The sequence below is a fragment of the Panulirus ornatus genome, chromosome 16 (genome assembly GCF_036320965.1).
Source record: "Panulirus ornatus isolate Po-2019 chromosome 16, ASM3632096v1, whole genome shotgun sequence".
NCBI classification, from domain to species: Eukaryota; Metazoa; Arthropoda; class Malacostraca; order Decapoda; family Palinuridae; genus Panulirus; species Panulirus ornatus.
Genome location: NC_092239.1, coordinates 47,054,338 through 47,081,922, shown reverse-complemented (window position 1 = coordinate 47,081,922; position 27,585 = coordinate 47,054,338). Strand labels below are relative to the sequence as shown.

The window sequence follows — 27,585 nt, the reverse complement described above, 5'->3', positions numbered from 1 at the left end:
GTATATTAAAATCATTTTCTTCTTAGGAGATTTCTGGACTGAATTTGCCTTATTTTCACTGCCGTTATGATGTTCCTGGAGTGAATTTGCCTTATTTTCACTGCCGGTATGATGCGTGCTTGCATTATCACTGTTAATGTCTGCGTCGTGTGCAGCAACGGGAGAGAGACGGTTTTCCTTCTGTTTCGGGTTCGCCGGCTTACTCTGACCCTCCCCTCATTGGACACTACCAGAATCGGTCTTAAAAGTAACCTGAGAGTTAACCTGTAGCTGTGCTAACCCGCTACTTATACTGCCAGTGTTGTCCCCACGTGACCCTTCTTGACCTTTTTATGCTAATTCCTCTGCCTGTGAGGTTACTGCTACTGGACGAGGATCCTTACCGCCAAGGTTCTAACCATCCTCTACCTTGTTCCTCAGATATCGTTCACTCTCAGACTCCCCACGCAACGATCTACTTCTCTAAGCAACTCTCTCTCTCTCTCTCTCTCTCTCTCTCTCTCTCTCTCTCTCTCTCTCTCTCTCTCTCTCTCTCTCTCTCTCTCTCTCTCTCTCTCTCTCTCTCTCTCTCTCTCTCTCTCTCTCTCTCTCTCTCTCTCAGAACCTTCACCCCCTGTCACATGCTATGAATCACTTCCACTTCCATGGTTTCATTCTCTGCTATGTGCACTCACATATATCGAAAGCACTTCACTCTCCATATTTTCTCTAACTTTACATCCCGACTAGATAGTCCCTCAACCCTACTGATAGCCTTGCTTTTATTCAAATAGCTCGCAACTTATCTTTGCCTATACTCTTTCAAATTTAGTCACCAACTTCTGCAAGTTCTCACCCGAATCAGCCACTAGTGCTGTATCATCGGCGAACAACAAAAGACCTACTTCCCAGTCACTCTCATCCTCAACAGATTGTAGTCTTTCTTGCTCCTCTCTCCAAAACTTTTACCTTACATTTCTAACCACCTCATTTATAAGAAATAAGACAACTATAGTTACATAACAAATTATTGCCTCAGACCAATCTTCACTGGGAACCAATTCCTCTCCAGTCTTTCGTAATAAATTCTACTGCAATACCACCCAAACCCGCCGCCTTGCTGGATTTCATCTTCTGCAAAGCCTTCACTACCTCTTCTCTCTTAAGCAACCCATTCTCCCTGACCCGCTCACTTCGCACACCACCCCGACAAAAAACCCTACATATGTCACTCTATCATCAAAAACATTCAACAAACCTTCAAAATACACACTCTATCTCCTTACTTTATCACTAACTGTTATTACTTCTTCCCTTGCCCCCTCCATCGATGTTCCCATTTGTTCTCTTGTCTTAGACACGTTATTTACCTCCTTCCAAAACATCTTTTTCTTCCCCCTAAACTTTAATGATACTCTCTCACCCCAGCTGTCATCAGCCGTTTTTCTCAACCCTTCTACATTCTACATGACCAGATGCCACTTTTTTTATACATCTCATAGTCATGTGCACTCCTTCCTAGAAAGTATCGTCCAAATGCCTCTCTTTTCTCTTTCACTAAAAATTTTACCTCTTCCTTCCACCACTCACCACCCTTTTTAATCTGCCCACCTCCCACCTTTCTCATATCACATGCACCTTTTGCATATGCCGTCAGCTCTTCCCTAACCAAATACTTTACATTTCTCACCCACTAACCTTACGTCATTTGCTCTCACCTTTTGCCATACTGCACTCAATCTCTCTTGGTATCACCACACTCGTGGCCTTTTCAAGCTCACTCACTTTCACCACTCTCTTCTCCCCACCTTTCTCTCTAGTTTTTTGAACATCTCTACAAATCTTCACCTTCGCCTCCACAAGATTAGTGATCAGACATTCCTCCAGCTGACCCTCTCAACACATTGACATCAAAAAGTCACTCTTTTACACGCCTATCAATCATCTCGTAGACCAGTAATGCCCTTTGACCATATCTCCTACTTACATACGTATACTTATTGGAAAGGATCACAACTTTGCGTGTGATTAAGACAATCCTATGAGTCCACGGAGAAAATGATAAGCCCCCAAGTGCACTTTCGTGTAATAATCACATCATCAGGGGAGACACAAGAGAGAATCATAAGTCAGTTGATATACATAGAAGAGACGAAGCTAGGACGCCATTTGGTAAACATGCGGTTGTCCAAGACAGTCTGTCTTGGACAATCGCATGTTTACCAAATGGCATCCTAGCTTCGTCTCTTCTTTGTATATCAACTGACTTATGCTTCTCTCTTGTGTCTCCCCTGATGATGTGATTATTACACGAAAGTGCACTTGGGAAGTTATCATGTTTCATTTTCCCCGTGGACTCATAGGAATACGTATACTTATGTAGATCTCTCTTTTTGAACCGTTATTCCCAGTCAACAGTCTTTTTTCAGCACACAGATCCACAAGCTCTTCACCATTTCTATTCACAACACTGAATACCCATGTACACCAGTTATAGCCTCCTCTGCCACATTATTCACCTTCGCACTCAAATCCCCATCACTAATACTCGGTCACGTGCACCAATGCTGCTGACACATTCACCCAGCTGTTCCTAGAACACTTGCCTCTCATGGTCTTTCCTTTCATGACCAGGTGTGTACGCACCAATAATCACCCATCTTTCTACATGCACTTTCAGTTTACCCATACCAATCTAGAATTCACTTTCTTACATTACATTACACACCGTCACAACTCCTGCTTCAGGAGTAATTGCTACTCCTACCTTAGCTCTTGTTCTCCCACCAGCCCCTGACTTTACTCCCAAGAGGTTTCCAAACCACTCTTCCCCTTTACCCTTGATCTTCGATTCACTCAGAGCCAGAACATCCAGGTTTCTTTTGTCAAACATACTACCCATCTCTCCTTTCTCCTAGTCTTGCCTGCATCCACACACATTCAGACACCCCATTCTGAACCTTCGAGGAGGATGAGCGCTCTCCGCTTGACTCCTTCTCTTTCCCCTTTTAGAAATTTGAATGTATGGGAGAGGGGGTAGTGTTTCCAGCACACTGCTCCCACCTCCTTTGGTCACCTTCTACAGCACTTGGGGAATACGTGGAAGGTATTCTATCTCCCCTATGTGTGTGTGTGTGTGTGTGTGTGTGTGTGTGTGTGTGTGTGTTTGTTTGCGTGTGTGTGTGTATGTGTGTTTGTTTGTGTGTGTGTGTGTGTGTGTGTGTGTGTGTGTGTGTAAACATCCCAAGTTTTACTAAAATTTGTATAATGGGTTAATAGTACTCTTAGATTATCGCATAGTTTATCAATTTATTAAGGCATTCCATGATAATATTCCCTAATACTGTGGTCCTACAGAGTTTAGATGACCATCAGATGAGTTTACATTCATTATCAAATTGCCTAACTTCAGAATATTAGGATTACTGGAAATGTTTTGAGAATGACAATGATTGCTAACGTTCTCTTAATTACATTATGCAAAAATCAAGAATAGTAAATGTTATTCACTAACCTATTAAATAAAAACATTGCCATTTATACAACTTGATCAGTAAAGAATTGTCAGGTCCTTTTACGCAATTATCAACTTATGAAGCTTTATTTCTCCCAAAATTATGAGTTTGCAGGATCAGTGGAGAGTGATGAGAAGGTGCTGAGACAGGAAGGTGAAGAGGGAGAGGCCAAAGCCCAGCAGCAGCAGGTAGAAGGTGACCTGCAGGTGGTGGAGGCCCAACACCACCTGCCCATCCTCGTCCTGTACAGGTGCACCACAAGTTATCAGTCTCTGTCTACGAGAACAAGAAAAGATGTTACATGACAAAATATATAAAGATTAAGTAGGAAAAAAATCTTGAGAATATAAAGCTCTGTAAAAATTTGTTGATACACAAAAAACAGGATGATAAACGCGGATTTCCATAAAGCATACGATATTCTCCCTAATTCAGGATTCGAACCGCTACTGAACTGCACTATATTCTGGTGAGGGTTATGTTCGTTAAAACATTACCTACTTCTTACTGTAAACCAGAGAAAAAGGGCAAATGAGAGTTGCGGTGAGCGAGTATCAGTTAGGGAGGATCAGATGATGTTTTGGGAAAAGGTATAAAGTGTGCTGAAAACATGAACAATGGGAACATCAGAGAAAAGAACAAATAGAAAAATGAATACAGGTAGTGAGGAAATGTGAGGGAGATGGGGTGAGTACTTTATACCCTTTCGCTGATTATATCTTAATTACTAATACTGGGAAGTGAATCAGTTTTTTTCACTGATGATACAGCACTGATGGCTGATTCGGGTAATAAACTGTAGAAGTTGGAGACTGAGTTTCGTCAAGTGTGTGAAAGAAGAAAGCTGAGAGTAAATGTGAATAAGAGCAAGGTAATTGGGTACATTTGGGTTGAGGGACAAGCTATTTGGGAGGTATGTTTGAATGGAGAAAAACTAGAGGAAGTGAAGTGTTTTGAATATCTGAGAGAGGATTTTAGAGCGGATGGAACCACGGAACCGTGTGTCACAGGGTGGGGGAGCTAGCGAGGGTTCTAGGAGCGTTGACAAATGTGTGGAAGTCGAGAACGTTATCTCAGAGAGCAAAAATGGGTATGTTTAAAGGAATAGTGGTTCCAAGAATATTCTATTGTTGTGAAGCATGGAATATAGATATGGTTGTGCGGAGGAGGATGGATGTTTTGGATATGTAATGTTTGAGGACAATATGTGGTGCGAGGTGGTTTGATCGAGTAAGTAATGAAAGTGTAAGAGAATGTAAAAGAATGTGGCTGAGAGAGCAGAGGAGGGTGTATTGAAATGATTTGGTAACATGGAGAGAATAAAGGAGAAAAGATTGACAAAGACAATATATGTATCGAAGGTAGAAGGAACGAGGGGAAGTGAGAGACCAAATCAAAGGTGGAAAGATGGAGAGAAGATTTTAAGCGATCAGGGCCGGAACATACAGGAGGGTGAATAGCATGCAAGGAAAAAAGGGAATTGGAATGATGTGGTATACCGGGATACATGTGCTGTCACTGGATTCAACCAGGGCATGTGAAGCGTCTGGGATCACCATGGGAAATTTTGTAGGGCCTAAATGTAGTCAGGGAGCTGTGGTCTCTGTGCATTACACAAGACAGCGAGAGACTGAGTGTGAACAAATGTAGTTTTTTTTGTTTATTCCTAGTGCTACCTCGCACCCTTAGAGGAAGGTGCCGACTATATGGATGAAGGCAGAAAGAATGAACACGTACATGTGTATATTGTATATATCTGCGTATGAATATGTATATATACGTTGAAATGTATAGATATGTATATGTGCGTGTGTGAGCGTTTATATATATGCATGTGTATTTGAGTGGGTTGGGCCATTCTTTCGCCTGTTTAGTTTAGCTACCTCGCTAACGCGGGACCCGGCGACTAAGTATAATGAATATATATATATATATATATATATATATATATATATATATATATATATATATATGTATATATATATATATATATATATATATATATATATATATATATATATATATATATATATATATTTATATATATATATATATATTTTTTTTTTTTTTTTTGCTTTGTCGCTGTCTCCCGCGTTTGCGAGGTAGCGCAAGGAAACAGACGAAAGAAATGGCCCAACCCACCCCCATACACATGTATATACATACGTCCACACACGCAAATATACATACCTACACAGCTTTCCATGGTTTACCCCAGACGCTTCACATGCCTTGATTCAATCCACTGACAGCACGTCAACCCCGGTATACCACATCGCTCCAATTCACTCTATTCCTTGCCCTCCTTTCACCCTCCTGCATGTTCAGGCCCCGATCACACAAAATCTTTTTCACTCCATCTTTCCACCTCCAATTTGGTCTCCCTCTTCTCCTCGTTCTCTCCACCTCCGACACATATATCCTCTTGGTCAATCTTTCCTCACTCATTCTCTCCATGTGACCAAACCATTTCAAAACACCCTCTTCTGCTCTCTCAACCACGCTCTTTTTATTTCCACACATCTCTCTTACCCTTACTTTACTTACTCGATCAAACCACCTCACACCACACATTGTCCTCAAACATCTCATTTCCAGCACATCCATCCTCCTGCGCACAACTCTATCCATAGTCCACGCCTCGCAACCATACAACATTGTTGGAACCACTCTTCCTTCAAACATACCCATTTTTGCTTTCCGAGATAATGTTCTCGACTTCCACACATTTTTCAAGGCTCCCAGAATTTTCGCCCCCTCCCCCACCCTATGATCCACTTCCGCTTCCATGTTTCCATCCGTTGCCAGATCCACTCCCAGATATGTAAAACACTTCACTTCCTCCAGTTTTTCTTCAGCCCCCCGCTCCCTTCCCTTTAGTCGCCTTCTACGACACGCAGGGAATACGTAGGAAGTATTCTTTCTCCCCTATCCCCAGGGATATATATATATATATATATATATATATATATATATATATATATATATATATATATATATATATATATATATATATATATATATATATATATATATATATATATATATATATATATATATATATATATATATATATATATATATATATATATATATCCCTGGGGTTAGGGAAGAAAGAATACTTCGAAGCATTCCTCACGTGTCGTAGAAAGCGACTAAAGGGGACGTTAGCGGGGGGCCAGAAACCCTCCCCTCCTTGTACTTTAACTTTCTAGAAGGGAAAACAGAAGGAGTCACGTGGGGAGTGCTCAACCTCCTCGAAGGCTCAGATTAGGGTGTCTAAATGTGTGTGGATGTAACCAAGATGAGAAAAATGGAGAGATAGGTAGTATGCTTGAGGAAAGGAATCTGAATGTTTTGGCTCTGAGTGAAACGAAGCTCAAAGGTAAAGGGGAAGAGTGGTTTGGGAATGTCTTGGGAGTAAAGTCAGGGGTTAGTGAGAGGACAAGAGCAAGGGAAGGAGTGGCACTACTACTGAAACAGGAGTTGTGGTAGTATGTGATTGAGTGTAAGAAAGTAAATTCTAGATTGATATGGGTAACACTGAAAGTTGATGGAGAGAGATGGATGATGATTGGCGCATATGCACCTGGGCATGAGAAGAAAGATCATGAGACACAAGTGTTTGGGGAGCAGCTGAATGAGTGTGTCAGTGGTTTTGATGCACAAAACCAGGTTATAGTGATTTGAATTTGGGTGATTTGAATGCAAAGGTGAGTAAAGTGGCAGTTGAGGGAACAATTGGTATATATGGGGTGTTAAATGTTGTAAATGAAAATGTTGAGGAGCTTGTGGATTTATGTACTGAAAAAGGACTGGTGATTGGGAATACCTGGTTTACAAAGAGAGATATGCATAACTATACGTATGTAAGTAGGAGACATAGCCAGAGAGCGTTATTGGATTACGTGTTAATTGACAGGCGTGCGAAAGAGAGACTTTTGGAGGTGAATGAGCTAAGAGGTGCAACTGGAAGAATGTCTTATTATTATATTGTGGTGGCGAAGGTGAAGATTTGTAGGGGAGTTCAAAAAAGAAGAGAGAATGTTGAGGTGAAGAGAGTGGTGAGAGTAAGTGAGCTTGGGAAGGAGACTTGTGTGAGGAAGTACCAGGAGAGACTGAGTACAGAATGGAAAAGGGTGAGAACAAAGGAGGTAAGGGGAGTGGAGGAGGAATGGGATGTATTTAGGGAAGCAGTGATGGCTTCAGCAAAAGATGCTTGTGTCATGATAAGCGTGGGAGATGGGTTGATTAGAAAGAGTAGTGAGTGGTGGGATGAAGAGGTAAAATTGTTAGTGAAAGAGAAGAGAGAGGCATTTGGGCGATTTTTGCAGGGAAAAACGCAAATGAGTGGAATATATATAAAAGAAAGAGGCAGGAGATCAAGAGAAAGGTGCAAGAGGTGAAAAAGAGGGCAAATAAGTGTTGGGGTGAGAGAGTATCATTAAATTTTAGGGAAAATAAAATGATGTTTTGGAAGGAGGTAAATAAAGGGCGTAAGACAAGGGAGCAAAGGGGAAGTTCAGTGAAGGGGTCTAATGGGGAGGTGATAACTAGTAGTGGTGATTTGAGAAGGAGATGGAGTGAGTATTTTGAAGGTTTGTTGAATATGTTTGACGATGGAGTGGCATATATATGGTGTTTTGGTGGAGGTGGTGTGCAAAGTCTAAGGGTTTGGGAAAATTATTTGGTAAACACAGAAGAGGTACTAAAAGCGTTCCTGAAGATGAAAGCCGTAGAGGCAGCATGTTTGGATGGTATTGCAGGGGAATTTATCAAAAGAGTGGGTGACTATATTGTTGACTGGTTGGTAAGGTTATTTAATGTATGTATGATTCATGGTGAGGTGCCTGAGGATTGGCGGAATGCTTGCATAGTGCCATTGTACAAAGGGAAAGGGGATAAGAATGATTGCTTAAATTACAGAGGTATAAGTTTGTTAAGTATTCCTGGTAAATTATATGGGAGGGTATTGATGGATAGGGTGAAGGAATGTATAGAGCATCAGATTGAGGAAGAGCAGTGTGGATTCAGAAGTGGTAGAGAATGTGTGGATCAGGTGTTTGCTTTGAAGAATGTATGTGAGAAATACTTAGAAAAGCATATACATTTGTATGTAGCATTTATGGATCTGGAGAAGGCATATGATAGAGTTGATAGAGATGCTCCGTGGAAGGTATTAAGAATTTATGGTGTGGGAGACAAATTGTTAAAAGCAGTGAAAAGTTTTTATCGATGATGTAAGGCATGTGTACGTGTAGGAAGAGAGGAAAGTGATTGGTTCTCAGTGAATATAGGTTTGCGGAAGGGGTGTGTTATATCTCTATGGCTGTTTAAATTGTTTATGGATTGGGTTGTTAGGGAGGTGAATGCAAGAGTTTTGGAAAGATGGGCAAGTATGCAGTCTGTTGGGGATGAGAGAGCTTAGGAGGTGAGTCAGTTGTTGTTCGCTGATGATACAGCGCTGATGGCTGATTCATGTGAGAAACTGGAGAAGTTGGTGACTGGGTTTGGTAAAGTGTGTGAAAGAAGAAAGTTAAGAGTAAATGTGAATAAGAGCAAAGTTATTAGGTACAGTAGGGGTGAAGTTCAAGTCAAGTGGGAGGTAAGTTTGGATGGAGAAAAACTTGAGGAATTAAAGTGTTTTAGATATCTGGGAGTGGAGCTGCCAGCGGATGGAACTATGGAAGCGGAAGAGAATCATAGGTTGGGGGAGGGGGCGAGAATTCTGGGAGCTTTGAAAAATGTTTGGAAGTCGAGAACATTATCTCGGAAAGCAAAAATGGGTATGTTAGAAGGAATAGTGGTTCCAACAATGTTGTATGGCTGAGAGGCGTGGGATATGGATAGAGTTTTGCGTAGGAGGGTGGATGTGCTGGAAATGAGATGTTTGAGGACAATATGTGGTGTGAGGTTGTTTGGTCGAGTGAGCACTGTAAGGGTAAGAGAGATTTGTGGAAATAAAAAGAGTGTGGTTGAGAGAGCAGAAGACGGTGGTTTGAAATGGTTTGGTCACATGGAGAGAATGAGTGAGGAAAGATTGACCAAGAGGATATATATGTCAGAGGTGGAGGGAACGAGGAGAAGTTTGAGAGCAAATTGGATGTGGAAAGATGGAGTGAAAAAAAATTTTGAACGATCGGGGCCTGATCATGCAGGAGGGTGAAAGGCGTGAGAGGAATTGATTGAATTGGAACGATATTGTATACCGGGGTCGACGTGCTGTCAATGGATTGAACCAAGGCATGTGAAGCGTCTGGGGTAAACCATTTAAAGTCCTGTTAGGGCCTGGATATTGAAAGAGAGCTGTTGTTTTGGTGCATTATTGCATGACAGCTAAAGACTGAGTGTGAACGAATGGGGCGTTTGTTGTCTTTTCCTAGCGCTACGCCGCACACATAAGGGGGGAGGTGGCGATGGTGGCGATGGGAATAAATAAAGGCAGATAGTATGAATTATGTACATGTGTATATATGTATATGTCTATATGTATATATGTATATATATATGTATATATATATATATATATATATATATATATATATATATATATATATATATATATATATATATATATATATATATATATATATATATATATATATATATATATATATATATATATATATATATATACATACATCTTTCTTTCAAACGATTCGCCATTTCCCGCATTAGCGAGGTAGCGTTAAGAACAGAGGACTGGGCGGGAGATAGCGGAAAAAAAAATAAATAAATAAATAAATATGGATATATATATATATATATATATATATATATATATATATATATATATATATATATATATATATATATATATATATATATATATATATATATATATATATATATATTTTATTTATTTATATTTATTTTGCTTTGTCACTGTCCCCCGCGTTTGCAAGGTAGCGCAAGGAAACAGACGAAAGAAATGGCCCAACCCCCCCCCCCCATACACAATGTATACACACACACACACGTCCACACACGCAAATATACATACCTATACATCTCAATGTACACATATATATACATACACAGACACATACATATATACTCATGCACAAAATTCACACTGTCTGCCCCCATTTACTCCCATCGCCACCTCGCCACACATGGAATACCATCCCCCTCCCCACTCATGTGTGCGAGGTAGCACTAGGAAAAGACAACAAAGGCCCCATTCTTTCACTCTCAGTCTCTACCTGCCACGCAATAATGCCCGAAACCACAGCTCCCTTTCCACATCCAGGCCCCACACAACTTTCCATGGTTTACCCCAGACGCTTCACATGCCCTGATTCAATCCACTGACAGCACGTCAACCCCGGTATACCACATTGATCCAATTCACTCTATTCCTTGCCCTCCTTTCACCCTCCTGCATGTTCAAGCAACGATCACACAAAATCTTTATATACATATATATATATATATATATATATATATATATATATATATATATATATATATATATATATATATATATATATATATATATATATATATATATATATATATATATATATATATATATATATATATATATATATATATATATATATATATATATATATATATATATATATCTTTATATATATATATATATATATATATATATATATATATATATATATATATATATATATATATATATATATATATATATATATATATATATATATATATATATATATATATATATATATATATATATATATATATATATATATATATTATCCCTGGGGTTAGGGGAGAAAGAATACTTCCCTCGTATTCCCTGCGTGTCGTAGAAGGCGACTAAAAGGGGAGGGAGCGGGTGGCTGGAAATCCTCCCCTCTTTTTTTTTTTTTTTTTTTTTTCCAAAAGAAGGAACAGAGAAGGGGGCGAGGTTAGGATGTTCCCTCATAGGCCCAGTACTCTGTTCTTAACGCTACTTCGCTAACGCGGGAAACGGCGAATAGTTTAAAAAAAAAATATATATATATATATATATATATATATATATATATATATATATTTTTTTTTTTTTTTTTTTTTATACTTTGTCGCTGTCTCCCGCGTTTGCGAGGTAGCGCAAGGAAACAGACGAAAGAAATGGCCCAACCCCCCCCCCCATACACATGTACATACACACGTCCAGACACGCAAATATACATACCTACACAGCTTTCCATGGTTTACCCCAGACGCTTCACATGCCTTGCTTCAATCCACTGACAGCACGTCAACCCCTGTATACCACATGACTCCAATTCACTCTATTTCTTGCCCTCCTTTCACCCTCCTGCATGTTCAGGCCCCGATCACACAAAATCTTTTTCACTCCATCTTTCCACCTCCAAATTGGTCTCCCTCTTCTCCTCGTTCCCTCCACCTCCGACACATATATCCTCTTGGTCAATCTCTCCTCACTCATTCTCTCCATGTGCCCAAACCATTTCAAAACACCCTCTTCTGCTCTCTCGACCACGCTCTTTTTATTTTCACACATCTCTCTTACCCTTACGTTACTTACTCGATCAAACCACCTCACACCACACATTGTCCTCAAACATCTCATTTCCAGCACATCCATCCTCCTGCGCACATCTCTATCCATAGCCCACGCCTCGCAACCATACAGCATTGTTGGAACCACTATTCCCTCAAACATACCCATTTTTGCTTTCCGAGATAATGTTCTCGACTTCCACACATTTTTCAAGGCTCCCAAAATTTTCGCCCCCTCCCCCACCCTATGATCCACTTCCGCTTCCATGGTTCCATCCGCTGACAGATCCACTCCCAGATATCTAAAACACTTCACTTCCTCCAGTTTTTCTCCATTCAAACTCACCTCCCAATTGACTTGACCCTCACCCCTACTGTACCTAATAACCTTGCTCTTATTCACATTTACTCTCAACTTTCTTCTTCCACACACTTTACCAAACTCAGTCACCAGCTTCTGCAGTTTCTCACATGAATCAGCCACCAGCGCTGTATCATCAGCGAACAACAATTGACTCACTTCCCAAGCTCTCTCATCCCCAACAGACTTCATACTTGCCCCTCTTTCCAGGACTCTTGCATTCACCTCCTTTACAACCCCATCCATAAACAAATTAAACAACCATGGAGACATCACACACCCCTGCCGCAAACCTACATTCACTGAGAATATATATATATATATATATATATATATATATATATATATATATATATATATATATATATATATATATATATATATATATATATATATATATATATATATATATATATATATATATATATATATATATATATATATATATATATATATATATATATATATATATATACATATATATCCAGGAACCTGGATGTTTTGACTCTGATTAAAACGAAGCTCAAAGGTAAAGGGGAAGAGTTGTTTGAGAATGTCTTGGGAGTAAAGTCAAGGGTCAGTTAGATTAGAAGAGCAAAGGAAGCAGTAGCACTACTCCTGCAACAGGAGTTATGGGAGTATTGGATAGAGTGTAAGAAAGTAAGTTCTAGATTGATATGGGTAAAACTGAAAGTTGATGGGGAGAGATGGGTGATTATTGGTGCATATGCACCTGGGCATGAGAAGAAAGATCATGAGGGGCAAGTGTTTTGGGAGCAGTTGAATGAGTGTGCTAGTGATTTTGATGCACAAGAGCGGGTTATAGTGATGGGTGATTTTAATGAAAGTGTGAGTAATGTGTCAGTTGAATGAATAAATGGGATACATGGGTTGGTCAGTGTTGTAAATGGAATTGATGAAGAGCATGTAGATTTATATGCTGATAAAAGACTGGTGTTTGGGAATACCTGGTTTAAAGAGCGAGATATACATAAGTATACGTATACAAGAAACAGAGATGGCCAGAGAGCGTTATTGGATTACGTGTTAATTGATAGGCGCGCGAAAGAGAGACTTTTGGATGTTAATGTGCTGCGAGGTGAAACTGGAGGGATGTCTGATCATTATCTTGTGGAAGCGAAGGTGAAGATTTTTAGGGGCTTTCAGAAAACAAGAGAGAATGTTGGGGTGAAGAGAGTGGTGAGAGCAAGTGAGCTTGGGAAGGACCCTTGTGTGAGGAAGTACAAGGAGAGACTGAGTACAGAATGGAAAAAGGTGAGAACAAAAGAGGTAAGGGGAGTGGGTGAGGAATGGGATGTTTTTAGGGAAGCAATGATGGATTGCGCAAAAGATGCTTGTGGCATGAGAAGCGTGAGAGGTGGGTTGATTAGAGAGGGTAGTGAGTGGTGGGATGAAGAAGTAAGATTATTGGTGAAAGAGAAGAGAGAGGCATTTTTGCAGGGAAATAATGCAAATGAGTGGGAAAGGTATAAAAGAAAGAGGCAGGAGACAAAAGAAAGGTGCAAGAGGTGAAAAAGAGGGCAAATGAGAGTTGGGGTGAGAGAGTATCATTAAATTTTAGGGAGAATAAAAAGATGTTCTGGATGGAGGTAAATAAAGTGCGTAAGACAAGGGAGCAAATGGGAACTTCAATGAATGGGGCTAATGGGGAGGTGATAACAGGTAGTGGTGATGTGACATGTAGATGGAGTGAGTATTTTGAATGTCTGTTGAATGCGTTTGATGATAGAGTGGCAGATATAGGGTTTTTTGGTCGAGGTGGTGTGCAAATTGAGAGGGTTAGAGAAAATGATTTGGTAAACAGAGAAGAGGTAGTAAAAGCTTTGCGGAAGGTGAAAACCGGCAAGGCAGCAGGTTTGGATGGTATTGCAGTGGAATTTATTAAAAAAGGGGGTGACTGTATTGTTGACTTGTTGGTAAGGTTATTTAATGTATGTATGATTCATGGTGAGGTGCCTGAGGATTGGCGGAATGCTTGCATAGTGCCATTGTATAAAGAGAGAGGGGATAAGAGTGAGTGCTTAAATTAAAGAGGTATAGGTTTACTGAGTATTCCTGGTAAATTATATGGGAGGGTATTGATAGAGTGGGGAAGGCATGTAAAGAGCATCAGATTGGGGAAGAGCAGTGTGGTTTCAGAAGTGGTAGAGGATGTGTGGACCAGGTGTTTCCTTTGAAGAATGTATGTGAGAAATACTTAGAAAAGTAAATGGATTTTTATGTAGGATTTATGGATCTCGAAAAGGCATATGACAGAGTTGATAGAGATGCTCTGTGGAAGGTATTAAGAATATATGGTGCGGGAGGCAAGTTCTTAGAAGCAATGAAAAGTTTTTATCGAGGATGTAAGGTACGTGTACGTGTAGGAAGAAAGGAAAGTTATTGGTTCTCAGTGAATGTAGGTTTGCGGCAGGGGTGTGTGATGTTTCCATGGTTGTTTAATTTGTTTGTGGATGGGGTTGTTAGGGAGGTGAATGCAAGGGTTTTGGAAAGAGGGGCAAGTATGCAGTGTGTTGTAGATGAGAGAGCTTGGGAAGTGAGTCAGTTGTTGTTCGCTGATGATACAGCGCCTGTGGCTGATTCATGGGAGAAACTGCAGAAGTTGGTGACTGAGTTTGGTAGAGTGGGTGAAAGAAGAAAGTTGAGAGTAAAAATGAATAAGAGCAAGGCTATTAGGTGGAGTATCGTTGAGGGTCAAGTCAACTTGGAGGTAAGTTTGAATGTAGAAAAATTGGAGTAAGTAAAGTGTTTTAGACATCTGGGAGTGGATTTGGCAACGGATGGAACCATGGAAGCGGAAGTGAATCATCGGGTGGGGAGAGGGCGAAAATTCTGGGAGCCTTGAAGAATGTTTGGAAGTCGAGAACATTATCTCGGAAAGCAAAAATGGGTATGTTTAAAGGAATAGTGGTTCCAACAATGTTGTATGGTTCCGAGGCGTGGGCTATGGACAGAATTGTGCGCAGGAGAGTAGATGTGCTGGAAATGAGATGTTTGAGGACAATATGTGGTGTGAGGTGGTTTGATCGAGTAAGTAATGTAAGGGTAAGAGAGATGTGTGGAAATAAAAAGAGAGTGGTTGAGAGAGCAGAAGAGGGTGTTTTGAAATGGTTTGTTCACATGGAGAGAATGAGTGAGGAAAGATTGACCAAGAGGATATATATGTCAGAGGTGGAGGGAACGAGGGAGACCAAATTGGAGGTGGAAAGATGGAGTGAAAAAGATTTTGAGTGATCGGGGCCTAAACATGCATGAGGGTGAAAGGCGTACAAGGAATAGAGTGACTTGGAACGATGTGGTATACCGGGGTCGACGTGCTGTTAATGAATTGAACTAGGGCATGTGAAGCGTCTGGGTAAACCATGGAAAGTTCTGTGGGGCCTGGATGTGGAAGGGGAGCTGTGATTCCGGTGCATTATTACATGGCAGCTAGGGACTAAGTGTGAACGAGTGGGGACTTTCTTGTCTTTTCCTAGCCCTACATCGTACACATGAGGGGGAACTGGGTTGCTATTCCATGTGTGGCGGGATGGCGATGGGAATAGATAAAGGCAGACAGTATGGATTGTGTACATGCGTATATATGTATATGTCTGTTTGTGTATATACATATGTATATTTAGATGTATAGGTATGTATATTTGCGTGTGAGGACGAGTATGTATGTATATGTGTATGTGGGTGGGTTGGGCCATTCTTTCGTCTGTTTCCTTGCGCTACATCCCTAACGCGGGAGACAGCGACAAAGCAAAGTATACTAAAGAAGTAGACATATATATATGTGTACGTTTTCTAAGAGAGGAAACATATTGGTTCTCAGTGAATGAAAGTTTACGACAGGGGTGTGTGAAATCTCCATGTTTGTTTAATTTGTTTATGGATGGGATTGTTAGGGAGGTGAATGCAAGAGTTTTGGAAACAGGGGCAATTATGCAGTCTGTTGTGGATGAGAGAGCTTGGGAAGTGAGTAAGTTGTTCGCTGATGATACAGCGCTGGTGGCCTATTCATGTGAGAAACCGCAGAAGCTGGGACTGAGTTTGGTAAAGTGTGTCAAAGAAGAAAGTTGAGAGTATATGAGAATAAGATCAAGGTTATTAGGTACAGTAGGGTTGAGGGTCAAGTCAACTGGGAGGTAAGTTTGAGAGGAGAAAAACTGGAGGAAGTGAAGTGTTTTAGACATCTGGGAGTGGATTTGGCAGCGGATGGAACCATGGAAGCGGAAGTGAATCATTGGGTGGGGGAGGGGGCGAAAATTTCGGGAGCCTTGAAGAATGTATGGAAGTCGAGAACATTATCTTGGAAAGCAAAAATGGGTATGTTTGAAGGAATAGTGGTCCTTACAATGTTGTATGGTTCCAAGACGTGGGCTATGGATAGAGTCGTGCGGAAGAAGGTGGATGTTCTGGAAATGAGATGTTTGAGGATAATATGTGGTGTGAGGTGGTTTGATCGAGTAAGTAATGATAGGGTAAGGGATATGTGTGGTAATAAAGAGTGTGGATGAGAGAGAAGAATAGAGTGTTTTGAAATGGTTTGGTCACATGGAGAGAGTGAGTAAGGAAAGATTGACCAAGAGGATATATGTGTCGGAGGTGGAGGGAACGAAAAGTGGGAGACCAAATTGGAGGTGGAAAGATGGAGTGAAAAAGATTTTGAGTGATCAGGGCCTGAACATGCAGAAGGGTGAAAGGCGTGCAAGGAATAGAGTGAATTGGAACGATGTGGTGTACCGGGGTCGACGTGCTGTCAGTGAGTTGAACCAGGGCATATGAAGCGTCTGGAGTAAACCGTGGAAGGTTCTGTGGGGCCTGGATGTGGAAAGGGAGCTGTGGTTTCGGTGCATTATTACATGACAACTAGAGACTGAGTGTGAACGAAAGTGGCACACATGAGGTGGGAAGGGGTTGTTATATCATGAGTGACGGGGTGGCGATGAGAATGAATACAGGCAGACAGTATGAATTATTTACATGTGTATATATGTATATGTCTGTCTGTGTATATATATGTATACGTTGAGATGTATAGACATGTATATTTGCGTGTGTGTACGTATATGTATATACATGTGTATGTGGGAGAGTTGGGCAATTCTTTCGTCTGTTTCCTTGCGCTACCTCGGTAACGCGGGAGAAAAATAAATAAAAACTAAATATATAAATATATATATATATATATATATATATATATATATATATATATATATATATATATATATATATATATATATATGTATATATATATATATATATATATATATGTAATATATATATATATATATATATATATATATATATATATATATATATATATACATATATATATATATATATATATATATATATATATATATATATATATATATATATATATATATATATATATATATATATATATATATATATATAATATATATATATATATATATATATATATATATATATATATATATATATATATATTTTTTTTTTTTTTTTTTTTATACTTTGTCGCTGTCTCCCGCGTTTGCGAGGTAGCGCAAGGAAACAGACGAAAGAAATTCCCCAACCCCCCCCATACACATGTACATACACACGTCCACACACACAAATATACATACCTACACAGCTTTCCATGGTTTACCCCGGACGCTTCACATGCCTTGATTCAATCCACTGACAGCACGTCAACCCCTGTATACCACATCGCTCCAATTCACTCTATTCCTTGCCCTCCTTTCACCCTCCTGCATGTTCAGGCCCCGATCACACAAAATCTTTTTCACTGCATCTTTCCACCTCCAATTTGGTCTCCCTCTTCTCCTCGTTCCCTCCACCTCCGACACATATATCCTCTTGGTCAATCTTTCCTCACTCATTCTCTCCATGTGCCCAAACCATTTTAAAACACCCTCTTCTGCTCTCTCAACCACGCTCTTTTTATTTCCACACATCTCTCTTACCCTTACGTTACTTACTCGATCAAACCACCTCACACCACACATTGTCCTCAAACATCTCATTTCCAGCACATCCATCCTCCTGCGCACAACTCTATCCATAGCCCACGCCTCGCAACCATACAACATTGTTGGAACTACTATTCCTTCAAACATACCCATTTTTGCTTTCCGGGATAATGTTCTCGACTTCCACACATTTTTCAAGGCTCCCAAAATTTTCGCACCCTCCCCCACCCTATGATCCACTTCCGCTTCCATGGTTCCATATATATATATATATATTGCAGTGGAATTTATTAAAAAAGGGGGTGACTGTATTGTTGACTGGTTGGTAAGGTTACTTAATGTATGTATGACTCACGGTGAGGTGCCTGAGGATTGGCGGAATGCGTGCATAGTGCCATTGTACAAAGGGAAAGGCAAATTACAGAGGTATAAGTTTGTTGAGTATTCCTGGTAAATTATATGGGAGGGTATTGATTGAGAGGGTGAAGGCATGTACAGAGCATCAGACTGGGGAAGAGCAGTGTGGTTTCAGAAGTGGTAGAGGATGTGTGGATCAGGTGTTTGCTTTGAAAAATGTATGTGAGAAATACTTAGAAAAGCAAATGGATTTGTATGTTGCATTTATGGATCTGGAGAAGCCATATGATAGAGTTGATAGAGATGCTCTGTGGAAGGTATTAAGAATATATGGTGTGGGAGGCAAGTTGTTAGAAGCAGTGAAAAGTTTTTATCGAGGATGTAAGGCATGTGTACGCGTAGGAAGAGAGGAAAGTGATTGGTTCTCAGTGAATGTAGGTTTGCGGCAGGGGTGTGTGATGTCTCCATGGTTGTTTAATTTGTTTATGGATGGGGTTGTTAGGGAGGTAAATGCAAAAGTTTTGGGAAGAGGGGCAAGTATGAAGTCTGTTGGGGATGAGAGAGCTTGGGAAGTGAGTCAGTTGTTGTTCGCTGATGATACAGCGCTGGTGGCTGATTCATGTGAGAAACTGCAGAAGCTGGTGACTGAGTTTGGTAAAGTGTGTGAAAGAAGAAAGTTAAGAGTAAATGTGAATAAGAGCAAGGTTATTAGGTACAGTAGGGTTGAGGGTCAAGTCAATTGGGAGGTGAGTTTCAATGGAGAAAAACTGAAGGAAGTGAAGTGTTTTAGATATCTGGGAGTGGATCTGGCAGCGGATGGAACCATGGAAGCGGAAGTGGATCATAGGGTGAGGGAGGGGGCGAAAATTCTGGGAGCCTTGAAGAATGAAGAATGTGTGGAAGTCGGGAACATTATCTCGGAAAGCAAAAATGGGTATGTTTGAAGGAATAGTGGTTCCAACAAAGTTGTATGGTTGCGAGGCGTGGGCTATGGATAGAGTTGTGCGCAGGAGGATGGATGTGCTGGAAATGAGATGTTTGAGGACAATGTGTGGTGTGAGGTGGTTTGATCGAGTAAGTAACGCAAGGGTAAGAGAGATGTGTGGAAATAAAAAGAGCGTGGTTGAGAGAGCAGAAGAGGGTGTTTTGAAATGGTTTGGGCACATGGAGAGAATGAGTGAGGAAAGATTGTCCAAGAGGATATATGTGTCGGAGGTGGAGGGAACGAGGAGAAGAGGGAGACCAAATTGGAGGTGGAAAGATGGAGTGAAAAAGATTTTGTGTGATCGGGGCCTGAACATGCAGGAGGGTGAAAGGAGGGCAAGGAATAGAGTGAATTGGATCGATGTGGTATACCGGGGTTGACGTGCTGTCAGTGGATTGAATCAGGGCATGTGAAGCGTCTGGGGTAAACCATGGAAAGCTGTGTGGGTATGTATATTTGCGTGTGTGGACGTATGTATAGACATGTGTATGGGGATGGGTTGGGCCATTTCTTTCGTCTGTTTCCTTACGCTACCTGGCAAACGCGGGAGACAGCGACAAAGAAAAAAAAAAAAAATATATATATATATATATATATATATATATATATATATATATATATATATATATATATATATATGTATATATATATATATATATATATATATATATATATATATATATTCATTTATTTATACATTCATTTTGCTTTGTCGCTGTCTCCCGCGTTAGCGAGGTAGCGCAGGGAAACAGACGAAAGAAATGGTCCAACACACCCACATGCAACTGTATATACATACACGTCCACCCACGCAAATATACATACCTATACATCTCAATGTACACACACACACATATATATATATATAAATATATATATATATATATATATATATATATATATATATATATATATATATATATATATATATATATATATATATATATATATATATATATATATATATATATATATATATATATATATATATATATCCACAGACGCTTCACATGCCCTGGTTCAATCAACTGACACCACGTCGACCACGGTATACCACATCTTTCTATTTCACTCTATTAATTGCACGCCTTTCACCCTCCTGCATGTTCAGGCCCCGATCACTCAAAATCTTTTTCACTCCATCTTTCCACATCCAATATGGTCTCCCACTTCTCCTCGTTCCCTCCACCTCTGACACATATATCCTCTTGGTAAATCTTTCCTCACTCATTCTCTGCATGTGACCAAACCATTTCAAAACACCCTCTTCTGCTCTCTGAACCACACTCTTTTTATTACCACACATCTCTCTTACCCTATTATTACTTGCTAGATCAAACCACCTCACACCACATATTGTCCTCAGACATTTCATTTCACGCACATCCACCCTCCTCCGCACAACTCTATCTATAGCCCACGCCTTGCAACCATAAAACATTGTTGGAACCACTATTTCTTCAAACATACCGATTTTTGTTTTCCAAGATTATTTTCTCGATTTCCACACATTCTTCAAGGCTCCTAGAATTTTCGCCCCCTCCCCCACCCTATGATTCACTTCCGCTTCCATGGTTCCATCCGCTGCCAAATCCACTCCCAGATACCTAAAACACCTCACTTCCACCAGTTTTTCTCCATTCAAACTTACCTCGCATTTTACTTGATCCACACACAACCCAACTGTACCTAAAAACCTTGCTCTTACTCATATATCCTCTCAACTTTCTTCTTTCACACACTTTACCAAACTCACTCAGCAGCTTCTCCACTTTCTAACATGAATCAGCCACCAGCGCTGTATCATCAGCGAATAACAACTGCCTCACTTCCCAAGCTCTCTCATCCACAACAAACTGCATACTTGCCCATCTTTCCAAGACCCTTGCATTCACATCCCTAACAACATCCTTCCATAAACAAATTAAACAACCATGGAGACATTATACACCCCTGCCGCAAACCTATATTCACTGAGAACCAATCACTTTCCTCTCTTCCTACACGTACACATGTCTAACATCCTCGATAAAAACTTTTCACTGCTTCTAACAACTTTCCTCCCACACCATATATTCTTAATACCTTCCACAGAGCATCTCTATCAACTCTATCATATGCTTCTCCAGATTCATAAATGCTATATACAAATCCATTTGCTTTTGTAAGTATTTCTCACATACATTCTTCAAAGCAAAAAGATGTTTCACACATCCTCTTCCACTTATGAAACCACACTGTTCTTCCCCAATCTGATGCTCTGTACATGCCTTCACTCTCTCAATCAATATCCTCCCATATAGTTTCCCAGGAATACTCAACAAACTTATACCTCTCTAATTTGAGCACTCACATTTGTCCCCGTTGCCTTTGTACAATTGTACTATGCAAGCATTCCGCCAATCCTCAGGCAACTCCCCATGAATCACACATACATTAAACAACCTTACCAACCAGTCAACAATACAGTCATCCCCTTTTTTAATAAATTCCAATGCAATACCATCCAAACCCACTGCCTTACAGGCTTTCATCTTCCGCAAAGCTTTTACTACCTCTCCTCTGTTTACCAAATCATTTTCCCTAACCCTCTCACTTTGTACACCACCTCGACAAAAACACCCTATATCTCCCCTCTCTATCATCAAACACATTCAACAAACCTTCAAAATACTCACTCTATCTCCTTCTCACATCCCCACTACTTGTTATGACCTCCCCATTTGCGCCCTTCACTGAAGTTCCCATGTCTTACGCACTTTATTTACCTCCTTTCAAAAAATCTTTTTATTCTCCCTAAAATTTAATGATACTCTCTTACCCCAACTCTCATTTGCTCCCTTTATCACCTCTTGTACCTTTCTCTTGACCTCCTGCCTCTTTCTTTCATACATCTCCCACTCATATGCATTATTTCCCTGCAAAAATCGTCCAAATGCCTCTCTCTTCTCTTTCAGTAATAATCTTACTTCTTCATCCAACCACTCACTACCCTTTCTAATCTGCCCACCTCCCACGCTTCTCATGTTACAAGCATCTTTTGCGCAAGCCATCACTTCTTCCCTAAATACATCCCATTCCTCCCTCACTCCCCTTACCTCCTTTGTTCTCATCTTTTTCCATTCTGTACTCAGTCTCTCCTGGTACTTCCTCACACAAGTCTGCTTCCTAACCTCACTTACTCTCAACACTCTCTTCACTCCAACATTCTCTTTTCTTTTTTGAAAACCTCTACAAAACTTCACCTTCGCTTCCGCAAGATAAAGATCAGACATCCCTCCAGTTGCACCTCTCAGCACATTAACATCCAAAAGTCTCTCTTTCGCTCGCCTATCAATTAACACTTACTCCAATAACGCTCTCTGGCCATCCCTCCTACTTACATACGTATACTTATGTATATCTCTCTTTTTAAACCAGGTATTCCCAATCACCAGTCCTTTTTCAGCACATAAATCTACAAGCTCTTCACCATTTCCATTTACAACACTGAACACCCCAAGTATACCAATTATTCCCTCAACTTCCACATTGTTCACCTTTGCATTAAAATCACCCATCACTATAACCCGGTCTTGTGCATCAAAACCACTAACACTCATTCAGCTGCTCCCAAAACACTTGCCTCTCATTATCTTTCTTCTTATGCCCAGGTGCATATGCACCAATAATCACCCATCTCTCTCCATCAACTTTCAGTTTTAATCGTATCACTCCAGAGGTTGCTTTCTTACACTCTATCATATACTCCCATAACTCTTGTTTCAGGAGTAGTGCTACTCCTTCCCTTGCTCTTTTCCTCTCACTAATCCCTGACTTTACTCCCAAGACATTCCCAAGCCACCCTTCCCCTTAACCCTTGAGCTGCGTTTCACCCAGAAAAAAAACATCCAGGCTCGTTTCCTCAAACATACTACCGATCTCTCCTTTTTCTCATCTTGGTTACATACACACACACACACACATTTAGACACCCCAATCTGAGCCTTCAAGGAGGATGAGCACTCCCCGCATGACTCCTTTTTCTGTTTCCCATTTTAGAAATTTAAAATACATGGAAGAGAGGGTTTCTAGCCCTCGCTCCCGTCCCCTTTAGTCGCTTTGTGCGACACGTGAGGAATGCGTGAGAAATATTTTTTCTCCCCTATCCCCAGGGATAATATATATATATATATATATATATATATATATATATATATATATATATATATATATATATATATATATATATATATATATATATATATATATATATATATATATATATATATATATATATGTATATATATATATATATATATATATATATATATATATATATATATATATATATATATATATATATATATATATATATATATATATATATATATATATATATATATATATATATATATATATATATATATATATATATATATATATATATATATATATATATATATATATATATATATATATATATATATATATATATATATATATATATATATATATATATATATATATATATATATATATATATATATATATATATATATATATATATATATATATATATATATATATATATATATATATATATATATATATATATATATATATATATATATATATATATATTTATTTATTTATTTATCTATTTTGCTTTGTCGCTGTCTCCCGCGTTTCCGAGGTAGTGCAAGGATACACCCGAAAGAAATGGCCCAACCCACCTCCATACACATGTATATACATACACGTCCACACACGCAAATATACATACCTATACATCTCAATGTACACATACATATACACACACAGACACATAGATATATACCTATGCACACAATTCACAATGTCTGCCTTTATTCATTCCCATCGCCACCTCGCCACACATGGAATACCATCCCCTCCCCCTCTCATGTGTGCGAGGTAGCGCTAGGAAAAGACAACAAAGGCCCCATTCGTTCACACTCAATCTCTAGCTGTCATGCAATAATGCCCGAAACCACAGCTCCCTTTCAACATCCAGGCATCACACAACTTTCCATGGTTTACCCCAGACGCTTCACATGCCCTGATTCAATCAACTGACAGCACGTCATCCCCAGTATACCACATCGATCCAATTCACTCTATTCCTTGCCCGCCTTTCACCCTCCTGCATGTTCAGGCCCCGATCACACAAAATCTTTTTCACTCCATCTTTCTACCTCCAATTTGGTCTCCCACTTCTCCTCGTTCCCTCCACCTCCGACACATATATCCTCTTGGTCAATCTTTCCTCACTCACTCTCTCCAAGTACCCAAACCATTTCAGAACACCCTCTTTTGCTCTCTCAACCACGCTCTTTTTATTTCCACACATCTCTCTTACCCTTACATTACTTACTCGATCCAACCACCTCACACCACACATTGTCCTCAAACATCTCATTTCCAGTACATCCACCCACCTGCGCAAAACTCTATCCATAGCCCACGCCTCGCAACCATACAACATTGTTGGAACCACTATTCCTTCAAACATACCCATTTTTGCTTTCCGAGATAATGTGTTCGACTTCCAGACATTCTTCAAGGCTCCCAGGATTTTCGCCCCCTCCCCTACCATGTGATTCACTTCCTCTTCCATGGTTCCATCCGCTGCCAGATCCACTCCCAGATATCTAAAACACTTTACTTCCTCCAGTTTTTCTCAATTCAAACTTACCTCCCAGTTGACTTGACCCTCAACCCTACTGTACCTAATAACCTTACTCTTATTCACATTTACTCATAACTTTCTTCTTTCACACACTTTACCAACCTCAGTCACCAGCTTCTGCGGTTTCTCACATGAATCCGCCACCAGCGCTGTATCATCAGCGAACAACAACTGACTCACTTCCCAAGCTCTGTGTGTATATATATATATATATTTTCTTTTTTTGTTTTTTTTTTTTTTTTCCTTTGCCGCTGTCTCCCGCGTATGCGAGGTATCGCAAGGAAACAGACGAAAGAAACGGCCCAACCCACCCCCATACACATGCATTGATTCAATCCACTGACAGCACGTCAACCCCGGTATACCACATCGATCCAATTCACTCTATTCTTTGCCCTCCTTTCACCCTCCTGCATGTTCAGGCCCCGATCACACAAAATCTTTTTCACTCATCTTTTCACCTCCAATTTGGTCTCCCTCTTCTCCTCTTTCCCTCCACCTCCGACACATATATCCTCTTGGTCAATCTTTCCTCACTCATTCTCTCCATGTGACCAAACCATTTCAAAACACCCTCTTCTCCTCTGTCAACCAGGCTCTTTTTATTTCCACACATCTCTCTTACCCTTACGTCACTTACTCGATCAAACCACCTCACACTAAACATTGTCCTCAAACATCTCATTTCCAGCACATCCATCCTCCTGCGCACAACTCTATCCATAGTCCACGCCTCGCAACCATACAACATTGTTGGAACCACTATTCCTTCAAACATACCCATTTTTGCTTTCCGAGATAATGTTCTCGACTTACACACATTCTTCAAGGCTCCCAGAATTTTCGCCCCCTCCCCCACCCTATGATCCACTTCCGCTTCCATGGTTCCATCCGCTGCCAGATCCACTCCAAGATATCTAAAACACTTCACTTCCTCCAGTTTTTCTCCATTCAAACTCACCTCGCAATTGAATTGACCCTCAACCCTACTGTACCTAATAACCTTGCTCTTATTCACATTTACTCTTAACTTTCTTCTTTCACACACTTTACCAAACTCAGTCACCAGCTTCTGCAGTTTCTCACATGAATCAGCCACCAGCGCTGTATCATCAGCGAACAACAACTGACTCACTTCCCAAGCTCTCTCATCCCCAACAGACTTCATACTTGCCCCTCTTTCCAAAACTCTTGCATTCACCTCCCTAACAACACCATCCATAAACAAATTAAACAACCATGGAGACATCACACACCCCTGCCGCAAACCTACATTCACTGAGAACCAACCACTTTCCTCTCTTCATACACGTACACATGCCTTACATCCTCGATAAAAACTTTTCACTGCTTCTAACAACTTGCCTCCCACACCATATATTCTTAATACCTTCCACAGAGCATCTCTATCAACTCTATCATATGCCTTCTCCAGATCCATAAATGCTACTTACAAATCCATTTGCTTTTCTAAGTATTTCTCACATACATTCTTCAAAGCAACCACCTGATCCACACATCCTCTACCACTTCTGAAACCACACTGCTCTTCCCAAATCTGATGCTCTGTACATGCCTTCACCCTCTCAATCAATACCCTCCCATATAATTTGCCAGGAATACTCAACAAACTTATACCTCTGTAATTTGAGCACTCACTCTTATCCCCTTTGCCTTTGTACAATGGCACTATGCACGCATTCCGCCAATCCTCAGGCACCTCACCATGAGTCATACATACATTAAATAACCTTACCAACCAGTCAACAATACAGTCACCCCCTTTTTTAATAAATTCCTCTGCAATACCATCCAAACCTGCTGCCTTGCCGGCTTTTATGTTCCGTAAAGCTTTTACTACCTCTTCTCTGTTTACCAACTCATTTTCCCTAACCCTCTCCCTTTGCACACCACCTCGACCAAAACACCCTCTATCTGCCACTCTATCATCAAACACATTCAACAAACCTTCAAAATACTCACTCCATCTCCTTCTCACATTACCACTACTTGTTATCACCTCCCCATTTGCGCCCTTCACTGAAGTTCCCATTTGCTCCCTTGTCTTACGCTTTTTATTTACCTCCTTCCAGAACATCTTTTTATTCTCCCTAAAATTTAATGATTCTCTCTCACCCCAACTCTCATTTGCCCTTTTTTTCACTTTTGCACCTTTCTCTTGACCTCCTGTCTCTTTCTTTTATACGTCTCCCACTCAATATCATTTTTTCCTAGCA

General features: G+C 40.0%; 1 protein-coding gene across 1 annotated transcript in view; it reads right to left on the bottom strand.

Moving 5' to 3' along the window:
* Nucleotides 1–3,283: 3,283 nt before the first annotated feature.
* Nucleotides 3,284–27,585, bottom strand: part of LOC139754000 (uncharacterized) — a 25,325-nt gene continuing 1,023 nt past the window's right edge. The window contains exon 3 of the mRNA XM_071670952.1: nt 3,284–3,736. Within this exon, the coding sequence (XP_071527053.1) occupies nt 3,611–3,736 (126 nt within the window). The 3' untranslated portion in view covers nt 3,284–3,610. The remainder of the gene's footprint in view (nt 3,737–27,585) is intronic.